This window comes from Malaya genurostris, chromosome 2 (genome assembly GCF_030247185.1).
Source record: "Malaya genurostris strain Urasoe2022 chromosome 2, Malgen_1.1, whole genome shotgun sequence".
NCBI lineage: Eukaryota > Metazoa > Arthropoda > Insecta > Diptera > Culicidae > Malaya > Malaya genurostris.
This window is the reverse complement of record NC_080571.1, coordinates 337,131,613-337,149,723: the sequence shown is the minus strand read 5'-3', so window position 1 is coordinate 337,149,723 and position 18,111 is coordinate 337,131,613. Positions and strand designations below refer to the sequence as shown.

The following is an 18,111-nucleotide window of genomic DNA, read 5'->3' as shown; positions in this document are numbered from 1 at the left end:
TAGGTTTTACACCAGACTTTTCGGGAGCTCATAGAGGTTCAGAATTCTGCTTCCACTAAGTGTGATCCCCAGCAGATTGTTCAGTATCCCTTAGGGGTTACTCACTTCTGCTTTTTTGTGTTTTTGTGTCGTCAATTTTTCCCATCTTCCTATTCCAACCCTTACCATTTCCTTTCAATCCTTCCCTCTTATATATCGGTAAAATGATGCTAAAAACAAATTGATGGCAAAGCACAAATCACCAAATATCAAGGGGAACGTGCCATTTGAGCCAATTTGTTCTGATTCCTGATTCCAGAAGAATCCTTCCAGATCGGGGCTCAAACATACGACAACTGGCTTGTAAGACCAGCGCCCTATGCATTGAACCCCAACACAGTGTACTACTCGTGATTAAATTGAAAACCATTTAAAACTTTTACAACTATAGTTTAGGGTTTTTTTTTCTCTTTTAATGATGAAAGAACACAACCTTTTTATTTTCCTTTACGTCCCGTCTTCAACTTGTCCGTGTATAACAGTTCGCAGTTGAACGTCTTGTGTTCGGAAACTGTAACATGCACCCACGATTCGCAACCAATTACAAGTGGAACTGAAATTAGTATCGCTTGTTGATTTATCGTAACCAAATCAACGGAAATTCCAACATTATTCAAGCTGAACTAGGCATCGATGCCTTCCAATTGGAATAAAAAATCATCCAATTCGATATTCATCGCCAGTTACCATTGAAACAAAGATCCGAAAATGATTTTTCTGTTTACCGTTCTAGCAGTACTGTTGCTTGCCGGGGAAATTTTGACCGACGAGGAAAATTGCTATTGCGATCTATTTGAATCGCCTGTCTGTGGAAGCGATGGATGCACCTACATGAACGATTGCATGCTTGATTGTGCCAAACAGAAAAAAGGATATCTTGAAAAAATGAGTGATACACAATGCGGTTAAGGTGATATGTGGTAGCACAACACGGTAGTTGAAGGAATTAAAAAAAAATTAGTTTTCGATAGATCTTTTTACGATGACATCAATTCTATACATATGTATTTAAAGAAGCCACTGTACAGACTAAGCTAGTTTATGTAAGTCTAAGATTAAATGAAAGCAATATGATTCTTGAAAGTGAGCTTAGAATCGAAAGCGCACCTTGATATTTTAATACTGGTATGAAAATTGAAGCTGGATCGTTTAGAACAACTGTAACAATAGAGCATATCAAAGCATTCCAAATTGGTTTCTAACTATGTGAAAGATTTTACAATCAAAACATGGTCAACCTTGAATACCTTTAGTTGTAGTGGCAGAATGCCAAACCCTCCAAATATTATACAAAACAATTGTGTCTTTGAAGGATAGACAACTTTCCAGGCAATCCCAAACAACTGGCCACTCTTTCTAACATCGATCTTTGGCTTCTGATTTCCCTCGCTCAATTCCCTTTGCGCATCGTATTTCTCCTGTACTCTCTCGTATATGAGCAAACTGTACCGGGTTGCCAGCATACATTTTATTATTTTGATGAGAAGTTTTATCACATTAATCTATCGTATGGGTTGGACATTACATGGATTCCAATGAACAATGAAAACATATTCAACTTTCACAAAGATTGAATGTCTGTGTGTTTGGCAGCCTTGTCGAGTTAATATTATTTCTCGCTTCTTTTTCAGAATGCTATCAGGAAACCAAAGCGAAAAAAAATGGCGGATGCATTGAAATTGACTTTGTTTCACAGAAAAATACAAGACTTTATTTTTATCGCGATAACATATATGTTTTTATGTACTAATCGCATCTAAACTAAATTATCTAGACTTTGTCACGGTAGATTTATGATACGAGCCTTCAAAGCCGAGATATTCGATGAACAAGTAGAGGTATGCATTTCCGAGCGTTCCAATTTTCAGCAGTTCTTCAGTCAGAAACAAATACAACACGACCGCTAAACTCAATGAATCATTCTGAAAATTTCACAGAATATTCTCAACTGAATTTCGAAGAGATTGTCAGGTGGGTTTTTCTATATTCTGCACCGTTTTCAAGAAAATTTAATTTGAAACGGGATAATAGCAAAAAACCTACCACTTTACGGTACTGTCCTCAGCCCTTAATGTTATTTTATTTGTCTAACATTTTGAAAATCTGGTCAAGCATCTCCGAGTAAAATTTAGTGTATTGAGGAAAAAAGGCTACACTTTGTCGGTAAAGTCATATAAAAGTGCTTGACCGGAAGAATAGGTATAGAGCGAGAAGACTAGTGTTTGTTGTCTGATGAACAGAGAAGATATTTGGATATATGATACCGGTCGTGAGGCGGCTAGGATTTTGAGCATGTTCGATGTACGCTTTACCAAATCCGATCGTGTAGTAGAGCCGTGTCTTAGGGTGACAAAATGGTAACGCGTATGCACGGATTGCATGAGAACACAGGTTCGAGTCCTAACTCCTATCTCCGAGCATTTTTTTTTTTCAAAAAATCATCTTTTCTGTGAGTTTCTTATTCATTTGGCTTCTCCAATATATGTTTCCACTTAGCCATAGCAAAAACTAGTTAATTTGTTTTTTCCACGAGTTCAGTTTCCATAGTGGTTTCTTTTAATACAATCTTAAGGAATTGATGTCATCATGAAAACTACTCGCTTTTGTTACAAACTCCATTGGCATTGTTTTAAAAGATTGCTTAGAAATAACTATTTCAAGTTAATTGCCAACGTTTCGATAGTTTATTTCTTCATCTTTAAAGCAAAACTACCATCATTGGTATTTGGGTAACAGTGAAGTTTACAAGTTACTTAGTTTTTAGAATGGCCCAATCAAGCCTTCACTTGTTCATGCTGATTCTTCCATCGCATCCACATACAAAACAGTTCGCATGGCTCATTTTCCTCGTCAGACACAATTTCCCCAGCAAGCAACAGTAGTACTGCTAGTGCAGCGAACAGGACTTTCATATTCGAGCTTTGTTTCACTTGAAATCGTTACTGGCGATGAACGGCCGAACTTCATGGTCTTTTATTCCGATTGAAGGCTATCCATACAATGTTTGAATTTCTTTGATTTCATTACGACACACTAACAAGCAATACTAATTTCAGTTTCACTCGTAACCCGGAGATAATCGTAGTTCAGTATAAGCAGATATAGCAGTTACAGCAATTCAATACAAAGAAATTCTAGACTGAGCGGCATGCATGCAAAATAAAACGTTTGTGTTTTTTTATAACCACGAAAAGAGTCTAGCTCTGAACGATAGTTGTAAACATTTTTAAATGGATTTTAATTTATCCATAAATAGTAAACTGTGTAAATTTTCACTAAACCAAATCGATCTCTAGGATATTAGTTGGATTACCAAAAATATTTCCAAACAATTTTTGGATGTTTTTGACCACATCTGAGGATTTTGTAATAGTTTTCGGTGAACTTTCAGACTGCTTTGAAATCGTTTCGTTAAAGATTACTACTAGAAATTTTGGCAACGTTGGACGAAATACAGAGACCATTTTGAAATTTTCAGCAATTTTTGAGAAAATTTCTGTAAGCTTGTTTCCGGTCACTGAAAACCGGAGTTTTTTTTTCCAGCCTATGATAAATATCATGCATTTTCCAAGTGGGAAGCAAATAGTTCGAATAGTCTGAGAACCTACTTGGTTTCTAAGGAGTGTATCGAAAATAAGCTATCCACATACAGTTGTGTTGCACGCATGTATTTGTGATGGTTTTTTATGCTCAGATCACAGCATGCTGTGCGTTTGGCTGTCAGCTTTCGTTTGTTGACTTGTTTGTGCGGTTGAAATTCTGCATTTTCAAAATGTCGCGTATTTAAAAGGAAGTGAAAACTAAGGTTCTTTACACATGACTAAGTCAGAAGGGTATTATTATGGTATTATTATTATTACGTTATGATCCGAAACGGGAAATTAGAATGACAAACATATTTCACTATTAAATATTAGTTTTTTGTAGTTGGTGTCTTCACAAAAGTTGTTTGTAATCAAATGGCGCTCCTTTTGATGAAAAAAGTTACTAGGGTGGTCCTCCTTTAGATTGAAATCTGAAATCTAACTTTCTTAATTGAACTCAAACATGATTTTGTTGTACAATAAAGTTGTAGGAAATTTTATTTTCGGCAGCTTTGCTGAAACAAAACACATCTCTAGCTTTTCATTTGATCGAGTTACATCATTTTCCCGAGTAAAAGTAGGGTGGCTTTTTTGTTCAAATTTTTTTTGTGAAACGTTCTACGGAAAAGTTGTCTTCAGAAGAGCTGTTGAACTAATCATTGCGCACAATTTTGCTCAACCAAGCTTTTTCATATGAGCTACCAGTAGAAAGTTTTGATTGCTTTTTCATCAAAAACTAGTCAAGCTTCAAATATCAAATATTAGATTGCAGATCGATAAAAATGTATTCTATGCGGTTCCTGAAAGGTCATAACATACGTAAAATTTGAAGAGAAAATTGAAAGGGTGTTATTTTTTTTTAACTTATTTAAATTAGTTTTAAAAACACCTTAAAAAAAGGCGGGTGGGTAGTGTCAGAGACATAACCGGATGACGTGAATACGAATAAAATGAATGGTTCAATATTTCTTTACGTTTAGTCTTAGTCACGTTAGTTCAGAGCAGTTCAAATAGAACTGATTAACACAAAACTAAGCAGACATAAAGTTAACGCTATTTGCTAAATACTTTTTTATATTGCACCGAAGTGCAATGGTTAATCTGCAGTCCTGACGGAATTCCTCATTCTAAATTCTGGGACTGGATTTCAGGATCCGGATGCTAAAACTGAAACCGAGATTTTGAAACTCAATTTCAATGCTAGATTCTGGAACTGAATTCTGAGCCTGAATTCCGAAACTGAATCCTAGCACTAAGGTGTGGACTTGGATTGTGGTCTGCAGATAAATTTTAGTTATAAAATTCCGATCCAAAATTCAGATTTCAAATTTGGATAAACAATTCAGCTCAGAAAATCAGTCCTAAAAACAAGATCCGGAATTTCGATAAAAAATCTCTAGAATCTAGTTCCTGATTTCAGTAACACTTCTTTTTTTAAGCTGAGTTTTGAACAATTTCTAGGGCTGCAACTGAATTCCGAACCTGGATTTTTAAATGAATTTTCGAACTGAATTCTGGAAATACAACTAAAAGTTCCAAAATTCCATGTTAAGAACTCAGTTTTTGAAATTGAATTAGGCATCAGAATTCCGGACAGGAATTTTGGAACTGAGTTCTGATCTGAACGTTAATTTTAGTTTCCGAAATTTTGTTCCCAGTCCAGATCTAGGCTTAGAATCAAGTTCTAAAATTCGGTTTCAGGTCCAGAGCTTTGGAATTCGATTCTGACCTTGGACTCTGGACAAGGAACTCAACTTTAGGGCTGGATTCTAAAAATGTCAAAAAAGGCAGGTGGGTAATGTCAGAGACATGGTAACTGGATGTCGTGAATAGGAAAACAACTGACATGTTCCTTAACACTTCCGAATATCAATTAGTTCACATCAATCAATTGTATGAATTATGCAAACATTCCCCTTTTCCATATTTTTGGCAAAAACAAAGAAGGCTTCACTTGATCTCGATTACTGTGAATTTCACACAGCGAAAAGTGCACAAATCTAATCAAACAGTTCTAGATTTGCACTAAACGGAGGATATTTCCCTTCGATTTGCGAACAACAAATCCTAATAGTTCCTTAGAAAACTTTTAGAGCCATTAGAACGGCTGATTTTGTGTAATGCTCTCCACCGTTGTTTTTTCATCAATGCAAATGACTGACAGCTGTGACGTAATCGCTCTTGTCGAAAGCGAAACTAGCTTTGCAAACGATACAAAATATATCTGCTCGCAGTGGCGATAGAATCCAAACTGATCCAATTTTTGTTGAGACGCTTGATTTTACCTGATTTCGTTTGTAGTTTTTTCACTAATGGGCGGTCCTAACGGCTATAAAAATAGCAGCATATAGAATTTTAATTTCGATATTTCATTTCGGATTTGCATTTCATTGAAAGAAACTGTCCGGATGCTGTACGGGATTCATTCCTGCCTTTCAGAAGGACCAAATTGTGGAACTCACTACGATATTAAACACTGTTCGGAACATTTTCTCGAACGATTTGTTGTACAGCAGCAGATATTTTGTTCTCTTCCTCAGAACGCGTTCTGATTGGCTGGTGTTGACATGGGTCAAATGAGACAGGGTTTTCAATAGTGTACTATTGAAATACACGTTTAAGTTGAAAAATTTCGATTCTATTGGTAGTTAGATTATATAAATCCTTTCACAGATCACTGAGCTATGAGCTTTAAAAATACGAGCAAGGCAAACGCGCCTTATGGATTATCCCCTTTGATACTCGTTTATACCAAACATTTCAGAAAAGTTTAATTTTGAATTGTTTGAGATTATGTTACACAAGTGAATATTTTATCATGAAATTGTGATCATATTTCCGATGGCATGTAGCAAAAATTATGTTGATTCGTTAGATACAACAAGAGATATTCGCGATCAAAATCTTATCACTCTCTCAGAGGGTAAATTTTGAAAAGGCACCCCATAGTGAAGTAAGTCGTATTCACGACAAAAGATAGTGAAGTACATCACCTTCATCAGACTAGTGTTCACCATCTGAAGTTCTTAAGAAACTGACATTAAAGTCGAAAGTAACTTATTTAATCTGCTAGCCTCGTTGAGACTAGAGACATTTGTGCAGAGGCTTTTCCAACCACTTCGCTGAGACGATCGAAGAGCATTTTTGTAAGCCCTTCGAGCCGACACGAATGCCTCCGATCCATCTATGCGTCGGTGGTTCCAAGCTCTTCTGCATAGTTTCCTCAGTCTAGCAAGTTCAGCATTCCACCAAGGAGTTCCTCTAGTAGCTCGCACAGTCCGAAGTGGACAAGCCTCTTCATATGCTGCAACTATGAGTGAATTTGTCTCGTCGACAACATTTTCCAAATCAATTGAGGCTTCAATTGTTGGTTGGTAGCCGTAAAATCTAATCGCCAAGCCCTCTTCATAGAGGTCCCAGTTTGTAGATTTGGGATTACGATATGCGACAACATCAAATTTAACGTTTGAATGATCAAAGAATATGTACTTATGATCAGACAACGAAGGTTCGAGCTCATCGGAGACGAGCCAATTCACCAACTCATGCGCAATTCTATCAGAGCAGAGAGTTACGTCCAAAACCTCCTCTCTTCCAGATCTCGCAAAAGTTGGACGGTTTCCTGCATTGACTATGTGCAGGTTTCTACTGCTCACAAATTCCATCATATCAGAACCCCTCGAATTTATATCTGTGCGGCCCCAAATGATATGGTGAGCATTTATGTCACTGCCGATTACAAGCGGTAAATCACTTTTGCAACAGTATGATACCACCTTTTTGAAGTCATCGCTTGGCGAAGGTTGGTTACGCGGCAAATATGCCGAACAATAGACATATTTCCTGTCTATCAACAGTCCTACCAACTGTGACAGCACAAATATCCCGAGTTGTGAGCTCCGATATGAGAGAAACAACGAGAGCACTATTTGCAAGTATGCATGCTCGAGGCATTTCACGTGGATTAGTCATACCGTTCTTGTTGAAGGCAACAAAGTTTTAAATGGCTTTCAATTTAATCATGAGCAGTACACTGTGTTGGGGTTAATGCATAGGACGCTGGTCTTACAAGCCAGTTGTCGTATGTTCGAGCCCCGACCTGGAAGGATTCTTAGTGTCAGTAGGATCCATAGTACTAGCCATGCAATGATTCTGTACACTTAAGAATCGGGTGCGAAGTCTGTTGAAACAGAAATTGTTTATTGTTTACTCCAAAAAGTTTCAGAGTTATCTGAAAATTTATAATAAGTACCGTAGTACTTTTTAGACTAAATCACTGTAAATTGGACGATCATTATCAGGTTTTTTAGAATCACCTGATTTGAATATTGAGACGACATTGGCGACTTGGAGATATTCTGGATAAATTCCAATTTAAATCATCATGTTAATGGATTCGGATAGGATTCGAGAAAAGGAATTATTTTTAATTATCTTTGCTACTGGGTCTATCTTTTGCAGTGAGCAAGACCCAGTCGAGGTATTTCAATCCAACTGTAGTGAAGTGTTTGTGTAAAGTTTCACAAACATTGTTTTTATCGGTTGTTAGCAGATTAATGTCTATACAAACCTTTAAGTGTAACGTATTGTTCAATATCCTTTCGAAATATATTTTATTTACTTGTTTCTAAGGAAAATCCAGTTTTTTTAAAAACATGTTCTAACAATTTCACTATGTGAATATTTTCAGCATCTCGATGAGATCGCTTTCAGCGATTGTTTTTGATATTCAGTGAAGCCAACAAATCAAAGTTCATCCACGGGCATTAGGAGTCTTTGGCAAGTTTTGAAACTGCTTTGGTGCAATGTTTCAATATGAAATTATATTTAAATACAGTGTTTTAAAGCAATTCACAGTACAGATTTAATACCATCAACGTAGTTTCAGAACAGTTATTTATGTCGTTTTTCATTGAGAACACTCGTGGAGTGTTTTGCTCGATTCGTGCACTTTTCCTGCAGTCGGGCAATCAAAAATGTTTCATTGATTTGCACCGCACGAAAAAAATCCACTTTCGGGGCAATTCGCGGGCAACTATTTTGCACCCGTTTTCTTTTCAGAGCAGCAACCGTTTAATTGATCAACTGTCAGGGCAAACCACTGGCACCGAGCGAGTGGAATCAATGGAAAACGACATTAGTTATTTTCCTATTTATTTAAAAGCAACGGAAAAGCCTAGTGGAGCTGAGTTTTAATTTTTCCTTCTCCAACAGGCATAGAACCTTCTCATCTTTTATCCAAATGATACATCTTACACATCGTTTATCGTAACTATCTAGAATTTAAATTTGTTTTCAGAGTTACGACGATGAATATTCATGTTTAGCTGTTGAAAAAGATCCACGCAATCAATTCGGGATTGGATTAAATAGGGGTGACCGGGGCTAGTAGGCCGAAGGGCAGGTTGGCCGAGTGGCTTCTATGAAAAGGCTATTATGCGCAAAGGCGACATCTATTGTGATTTATATTTATTTGAGTATTAGGCCACCCATATACCGACGTAATTTCAGGTGTTTTTGTGTCGTCGTTTGTGCAGGAATCCGTTTGTTCTTTTTTCGGCACTTTTGAGTAAATTTGGATTTTTTTAAAAAGTAATATGCGTAACGCGAATCATTTATCATCTCGGTGAAGATCGGTTATACGGAAAATATACCGAAAGATAGACATACCTTCTGTCTATGCCTTTAATCAGTCAGTCTAACTGTGACGTGGGGGTGAAGCCCACAAGTGTTCCGTTTACGACTGCCTCTTTCAGGCTCCAGCAGTCATTCAGTCATTGGCACGAAAATACACCTTGACTTGCGAGCTCCTGTTTTAGTGGCCTTTTACGACATGGAACAGGAAACCAGTGAATCAATTCTTGATCGAAATAATTCCGCCGGATGCCACACGACTTACCTGTTTGGTGGACTCATACCACCGGAACAGGTGGACCGTGGCGTTATTCTTAGCCTGTTGGGAACTACTGCCGACACTACACGGTTATCTAGGCTGTTCAGAAAGGGAAGATGACATTAATAGTCAACTTCCATTGGAGGTTGAGTAGCCGGTCGTTCGCATATTCTTTGGGTTCCGTTTGGCAAACTATTTCCTTTATGTCCTTAGTTGCCAAACGATTTTTACGAACAGTATTGCTGTTGAATTGCTTCTGTGTCCAACTCCCGGTTCCATTAATACAGAGTGACGATTGATAGAAAATTTCGATACTATGTTAGAATGTAAAAAGCAGCACATTCTGCAAAGTTTGTTTGTAAATTCTTTCATCATCATCAGAGTTTGAGCTTGAGCTTGAGCTTGAGCGACCACCCCTGGTTGCTACTCCGTTACTGATCGGGATTAGCTGAAATTGTACAGGAAGTTTCTAGAGGATCCATCCTGGGACTGGTAAATCATCCTTCAATGTAATTCAATGTTCAAAATTCATTGATCAGTACCGACGCCGGCCAGGCCCGAACGTAGTTCGTCTAAGGAATGGGAAGGGATGTTAGTTCAACACTTGTTGTTACTAGAGGCCGTATATACTACTGCGCACTCCACAAGTGTCACGGGAGAAGGATACTTGTTAGTAAAAATTTCAGTATTGATATTATTCGCGCGCCCGACTCAGTATGTTCCGGTTTCAAGCTGCTCGGATGAATCACTAAACTCACTGGCTCCCCGAGTGAACGTTTTAACAATATCCTAATTTGAAGTCCCGAGAAGTCTTGATTCACAGCTCTTATTCGAGGAAACTGAAGAAAAATTTGCAATACTATCACGAAAAGAATAAAAACTTCCCTATTTTTTATAAATGAAATTACGTGATACAAAATAAACGAGTAAATAGGATTTAGACAAATGAGGTGATTCATTGCATTGACATATTCTGAACAGTTGTTATAAAATCATTTTAAATCGCCAAATAGAGGTCAACAGATTTCTCACGCGTCTTGATTTTTTATTATTTCCGATTTATTATTTTAATTATTCATTAAAATTAATAATTGATTATATTGGTTGATCTGGGCAGCCGGCTACCGAGAAAAATATAAATTTATTGTTTGAAATATTAATATCAAGTACACTAAGGTCTTGTTTTATGCGTTTTTTATGCGACTTTTCTAGGCGAATTTTCAGAATTATGCGGTTTTTTATGCAAATTTTCAGAGTTATGCGGTTTCCTTTCTGCGGATTTTTTATGCGAAGTTTCAGAGTTATGCGGTTTTTTATGCGTTTTTTTTATGCGGTACGTAAACTCGCATGAAAAAAGACTTCAGTGTATTTCTTTTCTATGCATTCAATATACCGATATATGTTATCTCTGTTATTAACTTTGTAATATCAACGGATTTGCGCAACAGTTGATTTTTATCATTCAATTTATAGTACTGAAAGACAATCAATAACATGGAAGAAGAAAACATTCTAAATAAAACTTTTCTCCGAAGCTAGACGGAAATTGATAGGTTGAATGAATAGAAGTAAAATAGAGTAATTAGAAGTGAAACGTTGAAAAGGAAAAAGAAACTCCTGCAATTGTCGCCTTTTACGACATGGAAGCAGGAACCCAGTGGTTCATTTCTTGGTTCATTTTTTTCCGCCGGATTCCACACGGCATCTAGGCTGGTACAGTCCGGAGAGAGCTAATAGGTACTATCAATCTCCTAGTGAACCCCAGCCCCATTGAAATAACTGGTGTTGTTATTGGAACAAAAGTCTGTTAGTTGAAAAATAAATCGGTTTTATTTGTTTTAGACATTGCAAATAGTTGAATCAACTCGAACAATGATATTGATTTGCGAAAATAATCAAAATATGCTTACTGATACACATCATGATCTATTTGAAATAAGTTCGGTATGTTGAGATTCATAAAATAAATATCGTTGTTAAAATATAAACAGTCTTTTATATTGATATGTAATGTCATTAGGGCTGCGAAAACCACCGATCACTGCTGATTTCAAGTGATGTTAACCAAGGAATAAATTATCATTACGAAATCAGAACTGATCTGCTCTCTAAGTAATTTTGATTTTTGTATGATCATGATCATGTCAAGTCGAGATCAGTAAAGATCTAAATTCTAAAAAAAATACTTCTGATTCGATCGGAAATGATTGATGTAGAAAAACGTTTTTAATCAGCAAAAGTGCCCGGAGAGGCGAGTAAATTAGCGAAATTATTAAATTTACCTAAAACCTGAGTATTGAAAGATGATGCCTTCAAACGGTTGAACTAAAGCACTGATAATTTTAGTCAATTTATATGAGCTTGGGTGCATCAACCGCTGGGAATTGGAATTTTGCGACGGAAATTCAAACACGCCATTCAATCGCAGCGCGTTCTTTGTGTTTGAAACCCTTCGCTCCTGTTACTTTTATAAAAAGTAAATTCATGTCAAAAAGCATTGTATTGCTAATGCATGAACATCATCATCGGTATCAAACAGCTGGAAGTAAAACAGTCTGCTGGAAGTAAATCAATGATCAAATTTGAAGCATAAAATTTTTGCGCATACCTGAAAGATTACGAGATGATCATTCATTAACATTTTCTAATTTGTCACCAAATCTTTTCCATCTTAAACAAGGTTAACTTTATCACAACACCGCTATTAGATAAACACTTGTTATCATAAATTTCTCAAATCGAATGCACACAATTTCACCAAACGCTTTAACCATCGATGTTGTTTTTATTGACATTTTGAAGCGACGCGAACAGATTTCAACTAAAAAAGTTGTTGATTTTGCATTGCAATTATTGTTTTGCTTTCAACTGTCTCCGGCATTTGACAGCATTCAAAACAACATATTTTCAACAACTTGAATATATGCAAATCAAAAACCATATTGGTTGAATCAAAAAGAAATTAGTTGAATCAACTATCGCAAAAATCAAAAACTGCGATATCGCAATGTTATGATCGAAGGGTTCTCCGTGTATAATATGTACAGTTTTTGGATCGCATTCAATAAGAAGATGCCGAAAAACAATGTTTGAGGTCGTTTTAAATTCTGAGACTTCCGTTTCATCGATAGTTTTTGAAAATCTTTGATTTGGGGATGAGAGGAAGTGAAAACATACAGGAGTGTGACAATCGAATTCGTTTGAAAGTCCAAGAAAGAAACTTTGATACCATTTGAAAGCAACCAAATGTTAGTTATTCAAGGTTATCGGGTTCTTTCAATTCGCAAGTTTTTCTTTTTAAGATATCATCAAGACAGTCAATTTGGGTAAATATAGTCTCATGAATAATTCTTTCGCATTACGTAACATTGGACTGAGATTTAGTACTTCCTCAGCATAAATGCTCCTGAAACGAACACAAAAAAGTAAACGTCCACCCTCGGCAGAATCTTCCCCTCCGACTTCATCCCATACCCTTGTGAACATATACTCTTGATTCCCATCCCACAGATCCCGGTAAGGCAACCGAAAAGTGCGCTGCTTATGCTAATCGAAATGACTGCGTACCGTCCCGTCAGATGATCCCGAGCAGCAGGGTTGCCAATCCACCGAAAACACTATCCTCGGCACGTCGAACCACCAAAGCCTCCCTTGATTGGGATTTACCGAGCGTTCAAACGGGAACGGTAAAACGTCGGCCCTGTTCGCAGGGATCCAAGGAGGCAACGCCTACTAGTTCATCTCCACCGGAAAACCGGCAACCGTTTACCATTGAGATCGATATAACAGCTGCAGTCAACCGTGATGACACCCGGCAGGATGAGAAAACTGCGGCCATCGGTGCCACTGGAGAGGAGAAGGAAGCCAGTGTTCCTAATCGAGGAAACATGAAATCCATTGGTGGATCCACGAAACAGTCGAAAATCGCAATACTTCGACAGAAGGCCGACGATGGCAATAAAAAATCAAAAGGGAAAAACACTGCGGGAGACCTAAAGAGTCCCCCGGCAGCATCGAAAATATCCATCTTTCAGAAAACATCCAATCTACTAGCGAAAACAGCCAACGACAATAAAGCCCCAGCTCTCCCGTTGCAGCAAAAACTTAAAAACAACATAATCCCTCCGAAAAAGCCAGTCAAACAATCAACCATCACCATCGGTGGAACGTTGGAAAGAAGAGAAAAGCAAACCTCCACCGGAACAGCGACGAACGCCGGTCGAAGCCAGAAAAAAGTTTCCTTCTTCCCAAGTCCGCCGGCCGAGGCCAGCGGAAGTGGTGGAAACGCGGTTGTTTCAATCAAATCCAGCACGGTAAAAACGACTGTTCGTTCCCGGCAGCAATCGCTCAGTGACACCGCCGGCGTACAGTTTAAAGAACTTTATCGGGATTTTCCGGCATCGGTCGGTGCGAGCGAGTCGACCCTGTCAGACGCGGATCAAGTTCACACTTCTCCGTTGTCGCCAGTGCCACCGCCGCCGTTGCCCCTATACCGAGATCCTCCGCCGCCGCCTCCTCCGTCGGTATCCTTGGTAAACGAAAAGAAGACGGAAGTCATTCAGCAGGATCTAATTTCAATGGAACCTGTCAGCAAAAATGAAGACATTGCGCCGGTAGTGAAGGAGGCTACCACCAGGTCCAAGCTCAAGGGATTCGGCCTCGGCAAGCTGATATCATCTTCGGGTTCGGGTTCGGGTTCGGGCGGCGAGAAGAAAGGTAATAATTATGTGACACTGCCACCCTCACCGAAAGCGACGACCAGAATGTCTTCCAAAAGTGCAACCGAACTGCCAGCCCCACCTACACCTCCCCCACCCCCAGCACCGGAATCACCGGAAAAGGTCTTTCATGGGTCTCCGGATGACATTCTCACAAAGCCGGAGTTTACGTCATTGCTACTGAAGAATCTGCCCGTGCGGCAGAGGAAAGGGGCAGTGCCGCACTTGGAAAACTACTGCCTGTTTGATCCTTCGGTAGATTTTTTCAACGAGAAGGAACACAAAATGCGACCGATTCCGGAATCGGTCGAGTTAGCCGATCCCATTCTGTACCAGAATCCGTTGATCTACGATGCCGTCGATCGAGATTCGGACAACTATTTCACCCTCGAACCCGATGAGTTCGACGTGGAAACCAAGAACCGGTTGTCTCTGGAGAAGGTCGAAGAAAAGATCGACGAAATTTTCAACAAAACACGAACCTCGTCATCCTCCAGCGGATCCAGTCCTGACTATCCGTCGATGGTGAATTCGGTGATCGAAACTCCTTCGTCGAATCTGGAATCCACCGACGAAAGTGACTACGGATTCCGGAATCGTTTGATTGACCAGTTGAAGGTAGTTACCAAATCGATATCCGGTTCAATCAACGGTGACCAGCAGGAATCGTCGTACTACGGCGTGGTAACCAAAACAGCTGTCAGTGAGTTCGGCCGACTTCATCGCCCGTCGACTTCGCTACCGAATTCGCCCCTGCAACAAAGGAAAAGTGATGAATCATCATCCTCTTCGCCACCCTCCAGCTCAAAAACGAACGACTCCTCGTCCTGTAATGAAGCTTCATCCGCCCTCGGAACAACAGTCGGCTCCGATGGACCATCTTCAATCAGCCCCCCTGCCTCCTCATCGGATTCACCAGCATCCCTACCGTCTTCAAAGGTGACGAAAATTAAATCAGACCCATCCTCGGCTGCCGTCGTCGCCACCACCAGTAGCAAGGTTCACTTTCTCCCACTCCTGTCCCATCCGGCCTTTTCATTAGATTCCCTCAAATCCAGCGTCTCCCTGCCACATTTGCAGAAATCCTCCACCGGGGCAATCAGTAAAAACAACTCCCACCCACTCCAACACCACCACCACCACCCCTATCAGCAGCAGCAGCAGCAGCACCACAATCAAACTTTGGCAGCAACCCGAAATGGTTCTCTCGACGCGACGCCACTCTTCAGTCGGCTTCGCAAACAGCGTCCACTATCGAACCACAGCGACGCCGATAGTGGATTTCTCAGCCCGGTGACTCCTCCGGATTCCACCGGGCACAGCATGCAGAATCAAATTCTTGCCGCCGAGCAGCAACATCCGAACAACGGCAACAGTGACACCACGGTAGTGGTTCTGGAGCAGTGCGACAGCATCCAGGAGTTGATCCAGGTGAGTAACGCGGCAAATCCTTTCCATTGTATAAATAATCCGATAATGTAGAACCGGTAAGCTCAAATAACGAAATCCAATCACGTGCGAGGACTTCCGCAGGTCGCACCTCACTCACGCGCTTCGAGTAATGAATGATAGCTAATTAGAACTCGAGCAGGTGGTGTTTTGTGACCTGATCCGGTTATCCAAGTGGCAAACATTCGGCAACTAAAATGGTGGCAGAGAGATGTTTTGTTTTAATCAACTTGGTTTGAGGCTGACAGGTAGGTGGACGGTAAATTATGCCAAAAAGGTATGGGAACATGTTTGGGGAGGAGAGTATAATTGTTTTAACGTTTTTCAAACCGTCCGCTGCGGCTGCGACCGACGAATCAAATTGCAAAACTAATTATCTTGCGGCCAGCCGGATGTTATCAAATGACAGCGGGTTTTTTTTTGTTCGCACCTGTGGTGTGCAATTAAAGTTCGTTTGTGTTTCATTATTTATCGTGTGTTGGCCAGGTTGGTAAATCTATTGGAAACAGTGAAATGTTGTTGTTGGTCATTTACCCGCCCGCAGTGGACTTTGTTGATTTAATTTTTTTTTGGTTTCCCAGAGAGAGAGAGAGAGTTTGGATATCAGATTACGTTTGGTTTGTTCAGTGAATGAAGCGTTGATAGTCATATTATCACCACCACCACGACAGTCATCATCATCAACAACAACAGCGGAATTTACGGTTCATAAAGCTATCGTTCGAAAAACATAGCATGCTGTGGAAAGAAGGGGTTTCGTTCATTAATTCAGATGAGTGGCGATTGAAATGTCCAAACATTTTTCCTGAAGTTTTGCAATTCTACACTCTTCTCTTTCACTTTTAATTCATGCCTCTTATATCATCCTTAAGGTAATAACAGTTTCGGAATCGTGAATAAATTCAGCTCCAGAGTTCTAGAGCTAAACTCATAAACAGAATTCTTGGTCTAGTTCCGAATGTAGTCCTTGAATTCAGTTCCGGTAACTAAATTCGAGCTTAGAATATAACACATGGATCAATGAGTCCCGAGACTAAAACAGAGATGGCGCTTGTAGTAAACCAGTAACCACGTCTTTCTAGAGTACATACCTTTGCTTGAAACGGGTCAAAATTTTAAGTCGATCCGACCAGAAACAGCTGAGTTATCGAGGTTGGAGTAAAGTCGTTTTGTAGTTTGTTTAAAAAATGAAAAAAACCGAGTTTCGTGTTTTTATAAAACATTGTTTTTTAATGGGTAAAAACATCGTGCAAGCGAAACAATGGATTGAAAAATGTTATCCGGACTCTTGTCCATCAAAAGCAACGATTTGTCGGTGGTTCGCCGAGTTTAAACGTGGTCGTACCGACACAAATGACGCGGAACGCTCGGATAGAGCTGTGGAAGCCGTTTCACCGGAAAATGTGAGTGAAGTGACAAAAATTATAATGAAAGATCGTAAAGTGAAGCTCCGTGAGATTGCTGAGATGACACAGATATCATATGGAAGTGTTTTTTCCAAGTGGGTGCCGCGATTGCTTTCGATGGAACAAAATGCACCCTGCCACAATTCGATGAAAACAATGGCGAAATTGAACGAATTGGGCTTTGATCTGCTTCCCCACCCCCCATACTCGACAGATTTAGCCCCCAGTGATTACTGGCTCTTTGCTGATCTTAAAAAAATGCTCCAGAGAAAAAGATTTGGCTCAAATGAGGAGGTCATCGTTGAAACTGAAGCTTATTTTGTAGCGAAAGATAAATTTTTTTATGAACATGGTATTGAAAAATTAGAAAATCGTTGGAACCAAAAAGGTGATTGAACCAAAAAGGTGTTGATGAATAAAAAAAAGTTTTGCAAAAAAAATGTTGTTTCCATTGTTAGTCTCGGGACTTTTTGATCCATGTGTTAGGTTCTGGTGAATATATATTAATGATGACAAAAAGTACTTAACATCGGATGAATTCCACAAATTGATTTTTTTTAAGAAGCATTAAAATATTCCCAAACAACTATGCAAAGCTTTCCTATCCTGTACGTAAATTTAGTTTTTAATCCAACTAGTGGTGTATTTATGCCTTCCTCATATTACTCATATTTCCGAAAATATCAGTAGAATATTCTTCGAAGAATTTTCTTTTAAATCTATATATATATAAATGGATGTAAGTTTGTATGTTTGTAACGCGATAACTTCGGAACTATTGAACGGATTGCTACCAAACTTAGCACAGGTACTTCTTGTATTTCAGAGATGGTTTAGGGAGTATATTCATATGGGAGGGAGCGTAACAAGTGTCATAAACAAGGGGGAGTTATGGAAAAAATCATATAACTTGACAAGAATCGATACGTTTTGAAGACCGTAGAACCATTTTGCATACCTTAGATATGACTATATGGGGGGTGGATGTAGCAAGTGCCTTTAACTAGGGGGTGTAATGATTG

At 39.2% G+C, this 18,111-nt stretch overlaps 1 protein-coding gene across 4 annotated transcripts in view; it reads left to right on the top strand.

Annotated features, from left to right (window-relative positions):
• Window positions 1-18,111, top strand: part of LOC131431705 (protein sickie-like) — a 477,836-nt gene that overhangs the window by 18,177 nt on the left and 441,548 nt on the right. For all 4 annotated transcript variants that reach the window (XM_058597568.1, XM_058597567.1, XM_058597565.1 and 1 more), the window contains exon 2: window positions 13,027-15,665. In XM_058597568.1, coding sequence (XP_058453551.1) covers window positions 13,095-15,665 — 2,571 coding nt within the window. In that variant the 5' untranslated portion in view covers window positions 13,027-13,094. The remainder of the gene's footprint in view (window positions 1-13,026; window positions 15,666-18,111) is intronic.